Source organism: Physeter macrocephalus, chromosome 5 (genome assembly GCF_002837175.3).
Source record: "Physeter macrocephalus isolate SW-GA chromosome 5, ASM283717v5, whole genome shotgun sequence".
Classification (NCBI taxonomy): Eukaryota; Metazoa; Chordata; class Mammalia; order Artiodactyla; family Physeteridae; genus Physeter; species Physeter macrocephalus.
The window spans coordinates 73,615,763-73,626,564 of NC_041218.1; the positions used below are offsets into that span (position 1 = coordinate 73,615,763).

Here is a 10,802-nt window from a genome sequence, read left to right on the forward strand (position 1 = left end):
GCCACAGCAGAGGGAGGCCCGCATACCAAAAAAAAAAAAAAAAAAAGGCTCAACACACCTGCAAAGTGTCTGGCTCAGAGTGTGACCTCAGTAAGTAGTTACTGCATGCAGTAACTCTAAAATATAAAAGATGGTGGCAGGGAAATGGAGAGAGAAAAAGTGTGATGGGAATGTAGTGGAGAGGGAAAGTGCATGTAATATATGGGTTTGAAAAGGTTCCATGTAAAATTTGAAGAGGACTTTAGAGATAGTGAATGGTTGCTGAATGTGAAGCTTCACGGACACACCTAGAGGGGGCGATACAGAAAAGATAGATTGGAAGCATGAATGATCAGAGCCAACATATCCGTTAGACACGGTAGACACTGTGCCCAGAACCTATGATACTCTAAGGGGCCCCAAAAATGTTTTAAATGTTAATTTTTAATCAGAAAAAAATGAATATTATAATAATGATTCCAATGTATGCCAATATTAGCATAAAATTTAATTTTTAATATTTTTTATACAGGAAAGAGCCCATGAATGCAGCCCTGGGGACGATATTTGTTATATAGTAGATAGGATTTGAGCTGGAATCTGAAAAAGGAATAGAAGATCTAACATTGAAATTCAAGTTGGCCTCACTTAGGGAGATTCCAGATGACAGGCTGGCGAGGTTCTTCAAACTTTGCTTTACCTTCACAGGCTTTCTATCAGCCTTTTACTTATAGGAAAGCTTTAGGAAGAGAATTCTTGCAGGAAAGAATTGGATGGGTTGATTTTAGAGGTAGGGTGATCAATCAAGGGCCTTTGCATTAGTTTGGATTATAATAGAAAGAGACAGAAGGGATAGATATTACAAACATCCAGGTATATATTCACCCAAGCATTTTAGATCATATGCAGAAGAGCTCATTTTGTCCATAGAAAACTCCCAAAGTCATAATTACACATTTACATTCCCTGTATAAGTTTCATGAGAGGAGGAGCCATGTCAATCCTACTGCTGTACCTTAGGAAATTGAACATGGAGATGCTCAAGAAAACAAGGGATTTAGACTCCTGTAGATGTGTTAAAACTATTAGAACTAGAACTACATCCTGGCCAAATCATTCTAATCATCAAAGCAAATGCCCAGAGCTCAATGATGTGACAAAGGCCTTCCAATTGATTGATGGTTCCGTTATTCTGCAGAGCAAAACTGAAGTAACACCATATACACATACATTAATTATAACTTATTTTAAAGTTAATTTTAAAGGATTCTTAACTTTTTTCTAAATTGGGGAATCTCTGTCTATGGTCTATAACTAAATATATATTCATAATCATAACTCATTTTTATATACAGCATTAACTCATACAGAGAAAGTCATACTGACATAAAACCATGTAATATGCATTGAATACAGTTGTGTTGTATGTAGATTTGTTAGCATTCTCACTAAGTAAATAATTTGTACACTAAGGATGTACCAAGCCTTGTGCTAGAGGAGCACCACCCTAACAAGAAGGTTAAGGCAGGGCCTTACTAAGGAGAGGTGATGTTTGCATTCAGTCTTAAAACAGTACATGCCTGGCAGGTAGACCAAAGCAGAAGAGCATGTACATTTAAAAAATTATAGCAATTAGGCTTGTATTTAAAAGGCTTTGTTAACCTTTTGGAGTGTTAGTTTCCTTGTCCATGGAATGTGATGATCATCCTTTGTATCACTGTTCAGCTACTTTTCACATTTGTTGGGAACATGGAAAAGGAAACAAACATAAAAATCAACACACAGTTTATGAATCCCCTGATGCCGAAGAGAGGAAATATTCGGTGTGTAACATTGATAGTAAAATTAACCGCCTGTCTCTATTGTAGAGATTGTCTTTTTTGGAGACAGAGGAATAGACCAAGTGAATCTTTCAGGAGCTTCCAAATTCTGGCTCTTTGATTTCATAACTTGAGAAGTATGAAGAATGATAATGTTGTTAAATCACTGAGATTGTATTTAATACTTTATAAAGAAACTAAAACTTTTCATAGTATTGAGATTACACCATGCAACCTGTGAAAACTTCCTTATTCTGTACCATTAGATGAAGACTGAAAGCTGTCAAATATAGTCATTTAATTGGCAATTTTTAGGCTCCCATAAATGTCATTGACAATATTACTGAGATACGTTCAAGATAGGGCTTTCAGAATTGAGCCTCGTTGGCGGTTTGAAAGCAGCTGAATTGTTCTCCCACTTTGTGTTGTAACAATTCTGGGGCTGTATTCAAAACGTTGGTATCAAGGTAGGAAATGAGTCTAAGTCAATGTTCCTCTTGAGGTTAAAGGTCTGTTTCTTTCAATCAGTTCAAACTGACAGGCCTCCTGCCATCACCTCCTCCTTAGCCAGGCAGACAGGCCATGGCCGTCAGTGTGAAAAACATCTGTCGAATGGATTTATTGACTAGATCGTGTTTTGTTTCTCCCTTTCTCTATTTTTTTTCCTTTACGCCGTTTATTATGTCTCTGACCTGATGAACTTAATTGGTTGCCGTGTCGCACTCAGTGTCTCCCTTAGTGCTTGTCTCATGTTTCCTTCTACTGTGCTCTTCTCTTGGCAACAGCCGTTCCTGGAGCCGCAGCACGCACGTGCGCTCTCGGTGCGCCCAGCTCAGCTGGCCGCGGATGGCATGGACGGATTAGAGAAACATCGTCTTGTCTCCAGGGCTCATTCCTCCCCTGCTGCCTGCATTTTCCCTCACCCAGCAATGGACTGCCACCTCCTGCCTGGCTCTGCAACTGGTGAGAATCCCTAAAGACTCTCCCTAATAGGCAGGCTAAATACACCATTCTTGTAGGATTAAGCGATTTAAATGCTCTGCATAACTCCAAGAGCAGAACACTCCATTTTAACCCAGTGCAACCCAAATTTTATGAGATTATATTGGCCACAAGACAAACAGCACATCTGATAAATCTTGGGCTTAGTATTAATAGCCTCATAAATTGTTACCATTCAAGGGCCTGGAAAACACATCAACAGGTGCATGGGTCCCTTTTGGAAACAAAAATCCCTACAACATTCTTTAGCAGTATTCCTCAATCTCTTCCTTCTAGTAGTCCTGGCCACTAGGAAATTTATGATGCTGGCTTCATTTGAGTCTAAAGAGTGCCCCTCTTCCAGTTTGTTTTTCTTGCTGTTTTGTTGGTGTCCCTGTTTTCTTCTGACTTTCCATACAAATGAGTCATAGGAGACAGTGGTGCCAAGGCAAACCTTGTTTAATTCTACGTACATGAGTTCCATTTCCATTTATTATGGCACCGATGGGTGGGCTCTTTGACTACCCTCTTCCTTTGCCTACAGCTGTGTTTGATATTTCAGAACCTGGCTACAGAGGAAAACAAACCAGATAATTCCAAGGCCAAAGGAAGGTCAAGTCCGGAACACACACACAAAAAGGGTGCTATTCTCTCACAAAGGAGCTGTACCATAAATATCCATGTGGATAAATATTCCTTTAAGTCTTCTGGCCCCTGTTCTTGTTCCATGCACTCAAACTGTGGCTCATCAAATGAAAGATATTCTAGCCCTAAGGGCTCATAACTTGGATGCAGCAAGGGGAGAATTCAGATGTACCTTCCCCCAAAGTCTCTCACAGGTTATCTGATTTATTTTTGAAGCAGTTTTTAGGATTCAGAGTTTGTTTTTGTGGCTTCTGTGACCTCAAGCAACCCTTTGTGCTTGGAAAAGTTAAAATACTTTTTCTGAAATCACGTTCCCAAGCCTTGATATCATCTTTTATTTAAAAATCAATGAATGAAATGGTCAAGTTATTTAACTTTGACAGACATCTTAATAAGTATGCATAGGAGCTACTTTTTATAATGTGTTAACACCACAAGCCAACTTTCCATACTAGGAGCTACAGTCGTTATATTTGGATATATTTCCTTCACCACATTAGCCACTGCCTCTGATCCCTCTATATCTTGGAGCAAAGCATACCTGTCCTGGTATCCCAGACAACCCAGGACTGCAGCCCACTGTCAGCGGAAGCCGCTTGGATCAGTCAGGCCTGGTTCTATCCCTGGTCTTCAGAGAATTTTTGCTCAAAGCCAGATACATGATGTAGAGAAATACTTTTTGTAGATAGTGAGAGCAGCAGCCTTTAAGAATTAGATACTTCTCAATTCTTTTTACTGAAAGTGTTTTTTATTCAGCCATAAGCTTTCAGAGACACAGACACCCTATTGTAATGCAGGTTACAGTCACTCAAAATCATTTCCTTAGTTTAAAAGTGAGCTTGATTATAAAGTTTTGTGGTGCTGTTTCCATGTGCGCTGCTGTCTACTATTGTAATCCTACTGATAGTTTCTTTTCTTGGTTAAGAGGGGTGACCCTTTCCTGACATGCTGTGGTTTCCTCTACTTTTATATGTGCCTTCCATATGAATGAAGCAAGATCTCTGAATATTAGAATGATCCTCCTAGTTTGAGAAAACATGTTGAACAGGGTTTGTAGGCCTTAAAAGAATCAGGTGAAAGGGTGGACTGCAAACCAAATAACGTAAGCATGACATAAACATAACCTAATCCTTCAGACTGAAGACTGGGTCATTTCACATGATTAGTTTCTTTCTCATAATGTCAACATCCTAGTATTTATCAGAGTTTATATTCCAAACACAAATAGGGAAATCATCTTGAGTTTATTTTCATTTTTAATGTATGTGATGAGGCACATTTCTTGCCTAAATGAGAGATTATATAAACTTATATTTTAAAAAATACAGGATTTTATACTTAGTAGGTATTCAATAAATTTTAGTTGAATGAACTAATTTGTAGTATATGTACATATGTACATATAAATCGTAAACACTTAAGAATTTACTAGTTCAAATTTGAAAACCTTGAAAATGAAAGTTACTTTGTAATTATTGTTCTGTAAAGAAAGACTAAGTGATTTCAAAGTTACATACTTCAGTAGAGAAGAACCTTCTTATTTACCTTAAGAATGTTGCGTCCTAACACTTAAATTCTTAAAGTAAAAATATTAGATTTTTTTTAAACATGCAAAGTATATAATTTATGTATCTGTTGATAGCCCCTCCACTGTCATTGGAGCTAAAAATATATATTTGATTGGTGACTTTCATTTAGTGCTTTTCCAAATCCAAAGGAAATGAAATGCACTGTCTTCACTCTGCTCCTCCACATATTATTCTGGCTTTAATCCAAACTTAAATTTCCCCTGTAAGCTACATACTCTTAAAATCCACATGATCTCAAAATTCAGTTTAGTATTTCTAATGATATTTATTTTAGAGGAGAACTCTTAAGGCTTTCATTTGTGGTATGTTTGAAAACAAATTTTTTAAGCATTAAATGTCTTTCTTTTGGCTTTTTAATATCTGGTATAGATACATCAAGAAAAATCAAGTGACATTTAAGTCACTTTGAAGTCACATGTTCTTTGAGAATATTTAGCTTTTTTTTTTTCCAAAAGAAAGTCATAAATCTTAAATACTCAGTGGTTGTTCCACTAAAAAGTAAGGAAGAGAAAACAAGTTGTAAGGGTAGGCGATTTGCTTAATTTCATTCTCTAAGAGCTATACATTTTGAAACAACTAAAAAGTTACTCAATACTAAACTCACATAATTTTCAAGGCACAACATTCAAACCTTTACTTTCCATGTGATCCTCAACAGTCAACTAGAGTAGCCACACCATCCCCTTTTTGTAAAGAACAAAGCAGTGGTCCAAGGGAAAAATGTGGTCTGAACTCAGTCAGTTGTTGAAAGATGATGTCTCTAGTCCATTTCCTGTGAGAACTTGAATGGACCAAGAAGCAGACTAAGATGCAGCCACTCCCTGGTGGCCCTACAGAGAGCCTGGTTGAGGATATTTCTGGATGGACAAGAAGGTGACGCACCTGCTGTAGTGCTAATGAAGAATGTGTATTGTAGAGCCAGGTTGCTACATATTCAAATGAATTTTGTTATATTGGAATATGAGTAATAATATTCAACTTTTATATCAGATTGAATTTAAGAGGTGCTTTTTTCATTCTATGTAAAACCAAGTCATGGTGTTTGTATGAGTTCTGATGACTAAGGAAAGGGCAATGTGTGTCATTTTCTCTGCCATAGTCTTCCTTTCTACTCAGCTGTTCCTAACAGAGATGAGGCTTGGTCATGGCTCACAACAGACCATTGAGAGTAGATGATATAATTGTGCTAAGTTTATACCAAATGGGATTCATTGACACAAGAATTTAATGGCAAATAAATTTGATTGGCTTTATCTTCCCCATCACCTAGTACCATTTAAGGTCTTCTTTCTCCCAGCACTAGGTGCCTTTACATATTCTGTGAGTAAATTCTTTCTTTGTAACATTATCTTTTTAAGTCAGTGTCTAATGTGAAGTAGAATTATAGTGCTCAAACTAAACCAATGTTTATGAAAGCCATTGCAAATAGTTTAGTTAAAAGAATTTTTAAATTGATGTTTAGTGGGTGGCACATCGTGACAGAAAGTGAAATACATTTGAATATTTCAGTGTGAGAATAGCAAAACTGGCCTTTTTTCCTGTTTTTTTTGGGTTGTTTTTCCTTTTTGTTTTTTAATTAAAGATATTTTCCCCAGTCAGGCAAACTCCCATTAATCCTTCAGGTTTTAGTTTACGTGTTATTTCCTTCATGAAGCCTTGTTCGGCCAGCTAAATCCAAATTAAATCAATTATGGTCCCTCATAACAAACTGGATTTTTCCCTGAAAGATTGTAATTATTTATTTTGGGGATTGTGTTCAGATGGGCTCTCTGTGCGGGAAGAGATTGTGTTTTCTCTTCTCTCTAACCCTAGCACATAGGTATATGGCTAGCCCAAGGAGGGTACTCAGTGTATGTACTTACTTTATAATAAATAAATGAATATCCGAATGAAATGAGAGTAAATAGACATGAATTACATGCAGCTACACACAGAAAAGATTATTGGTGCGTTAAGTGAAATTTGGGAGTAACACTTATATTTTTTTAATTCAAAAAAATGTTCATTGAAAGTAATTCGGTAAATTTGGAAAACTGTAAAGGAGAATCACCTATTATTCTATCACTCAGAGGTAACCATAAGTAAAATATACATTTATTTATTCCATTATCTTTTCCTCTTCCTATGTGCCTCTCTTTAACAGAGTAAAGAAAAGTTATATGTGTGTTTGTGTTCACGTCTGTGCGCACGTGTATATCTGTAAATACGTATATGTGTGCGTGTGTAATCGTGTGTGTGTATGTATATGTGCATGTGTTTATGTGTGTGTTTTAAGACCTCTCAGAGTAACTAATGTTACTACCTGTATCAGAATGGAGAGATTAATTTCATTTGGGTAGATAATCAGTTTTGAAGTTACTGTCCTCAAATATATGTGCTTGAAATTTCTCCTGAAAAATTCCTCCAAAATTTGTTTCTCTCATTCTCACTGAAGATGATAAAATAGCTATCTTTTTTATTTAGGAGATTAGATGGACTTGGTCACATATATAACATTTATTAACATAAGTTATAGCATATATTTTAAAAATATAAATATACATTAGTTATACATATATATTTTTTAATTAAAAATTTGTTTTGGCTTTTTCATGCTGAGAAAGTCATCCTATTACCTTCACACACACTTGGACACAGACTTATTGGGGCACACTTTTTGTCTGGAAATGTGGTTAAATGCTCAAGTATTTGACATTCAAGAGGAGAAGTCTGAGGTTAGCACTGAAGAGAAGTCGGAGGCCATCTTAGTATGTGTTCCTTTGTGGGCAGCTTGTTCATTCTTTTCTGGTGCCTCATAGTATATTTTCTTTATCCTGTTAATCCAAAAAACAAAAAAACAAAACCAAAAAAAAAACCCCCAAATTATCTTTATGATGAGCATTTGCAGTTACATACTCATGTACATTGACTCTATTTATGGAAAAATTCTTCACTTATTACGATTATTCAGTTAAATCTGATTTCTTCCTCAAGAAGTCTTTTTGTTCAGTTGTCTATTCTCTGACCTCCATACTCTCTGTACATCTCTAAGTTTTTATTTAATGGCACTTATCTGGTTTTCTGAAATGTGAATTCCTTTTTTGTTCTCCAGTGTAGATTCTAATTTTGCCACTATGTATTTAGTTTTCTTGCCATCCTCATTTACCTTATTCATCTTTCTTTTTACTCGTTAATTTAGCTTGATTTCTCCTTTTAGTTGTTGGCTCCTATTTTATAGGATCAGTGTCTTTTGACATTTGAGGATATCAAAAAGTTTCTAAAATCTAATTTTTGTTCCTATAGTAAATCAAATTCACTGAGCTAAGTAGTAGGAATGATGTTTCCTTTACAGTTTCTGTAGCATATTCTCATAGTCCCAGTTTTTGTTTTTTATTTTCTTCTGCTCACTCAATCTTTAAAAAAAAATTTTTTTTTGAAGTACAGTTGATATACAATTTGGTGTTAATTTCTGCTGTAGAGCAAAGTGATTCAGATATATATTTTCCGACTTTCGTTTCATTATAGTTTATTATAAGATATTCAATGTAGTTTTCTGTGCTATACAGTAGGACCTTGTTGTTAATCTATTTTATATATAGTAGTTTGTATCTACTAATCCCAAACTCCTAATTTATCCCTCCTCCCACATTTCCCTTTTGGTAATCATAAGTTTGTTTTCTATGTCTGTGAGTCTGTTTCTGTTTTGTAAATAAGTTCATTTGTATCATTTTTTTTTAGATTCCACATATAAGTGATATCATAAGATATTTGTCTTTGTCTGACTTACTTCAGTTAGTATGATAATCTCTAGGTCTATCCATGTTGCTGCAAATGGCATTTCATTCTTTTTTATGGCTGAGTAATATTCCATTGTGCATATATACACTATATCTTTCTTCATTCACCTGTTGATGGACGTTTAGGTTGCTGCCATGTCTTCGCTGTTGTAAATAGTGCTGCTATGAGCATTGGGGTGCATATATCTTTTGGAATTAAAGTTTTATGCAGATATATGCCCAGGAGTGGGATTGCTGGATTGTATGGTAACTCTAGTTTTAGTTTTTTGAGGAACCTTCATACTGTTCTCTATAGGGGCTGCACCAATTTACATTCCCACCAATAGTGTAGGAGAGTTCCCTTTTCTCCACACCCTCTCCAGCATTTATTATTTGTAGACCTTTTGATGATGGCCATTCTGACCGGTGTGAGGTGATAGATACCTCATTGTAGTTTTGATTTGCATTTCGCTAATAATTAGTGATGTTGAACATCTTTTCATGTGCTTTTTGGCCATCTGGCCTGTCTTCTCTGGAGAAATGTCTGTTTAGATCTTCCACTCATTTTTTGATTTGGTTGTTTGTCTTTTTGATATTGAGCTTCATGAGCTGTTTGTATATTTTGGAGATTAATCCCTTGTTGGTCACTTCATTTGCCAATATTTTATCCCATTCTGTGGTTTGTCTTTTCGCTCAGTTTATGGTTTCCTTTGCTGTACTCACTCATTCTTGAAAGCTTGAATGTAGAGTGATCTTTCCAGATGTTTGCCAGTAAATACATAGTGAATTGTGTTTGACTCACTTTTTGACTCCCTTTTTGCCAACTTACATACTGGTTGAATCTCCTTCTCGGTTATATACTTGAATGGCAACACTTAATCTAATTCCCAGGTTCTAACAGACTTTCATATAGTGTTAGTTGGAAGCCCTAGGATGGAATTTCTTCCACCCACTTCCTTTTTAGCTGCTAATATGATGATTTACATAAACAAATCTAAGTCTTAGGAAATGCTCCTTATGTACTCAGAGGAACAATTTAGCAAGTAGTAAACAATTATTTTTGGATATTTCATTTGCCTGCTAGACAAATCAAGTTTCACACATAATTAAAAATTGTACTATCTGGAGGGAACTTACCTCAACATAATAAAGGCCATATATGACAAACCCACAGTCAACATCGTTCTCAGTGGTGAAAAACTGAAACCATTTCCTCTAAGATCAGGAACAAGACAAGGTTGTCCACTCTCACCACTGTTATTCAACATAGTTTTGGAAGTTTTAGCCACAACAATCAGAGAAAAAAAAGAAATAAAAGGAATACAAATTGGAAAAGAAGAAGTAAAGCTGTCGCTGTTTGCAGATAACATGATACTATACATAGAGAATCCTAAATAAGCTACCAGAAAACTACTAGAGCTAATCAATGAATTTAGTGAAGTAGCAGTATATAAAATTAATGCACAGGAATCTCTTGCATTCTTATACACTAATGATGAAAAATCTGAAAGAGAAATTAATGAAACACTCCCATTTACCACTACAACAAAAAGAATAAAATACCTAGGAGTAAACCTACCTAAGGAGACAAAAGACCTTTATGCAGAAAACTATAAGACACTGATGAAACAAATTAAAGGTGATACAAACAGCTGGAGAGATATACCATGTTCTTGGATTGGAAGAATCAACATTGTGAAAATGACTCTACTACCCAAAGCAATCCACAGATTCAATGCAATCCCTATCAAACTACCAATGGCATTTTTCACAGAACTAGAACAAAAAGTTTCATAATCTGTACGGAAACACAAAAGACCCCGAATAGCCAAAGCAATCTTGAGAAAGAAAAATGGAGCTGGAGGAATCAGGCTCCTGGACTTCAGACTATACTACAGAGCTACAATAATCAAGACAGTATGGTACTGGCACAAAAACAGAAATATAGATCAATGGAACAGGATAGAAAGCCCCGAGATAAACCCACACACATATGGTCATCTTATTTTTGATAAAGGAGGCAAGAATATACA

The 10,802-nt window shown here is 35.8% G+C and overlaps 1 protein-coding gene across 16 annotated transcripts in view; it reads left to right on the plus strand.

Moving 5' to 3' along the window:
• Positions 1 to 10,802, plus strand: part of HDAC9 (histone deacetylase 9) — a 604,670-nt gene that overhangs the window by 252,703 nt on the left and 341,165 nt on the right. For all 16 annotated transcript variants that reach the window (XM_028490082.2, XM_055085027.1, XM_055085034.1 and 13 more), the window contains one exon: positions 2,585 to 2,762. In XM_028490082.2, coding sequence (XP_028345883.1) covers positions 2,585 to 2,762 — 178 coding nt within the window. The remainder of the gene's footprint in view (positions 1 to 2,584; positions 2,763 to 10,802) is intronic.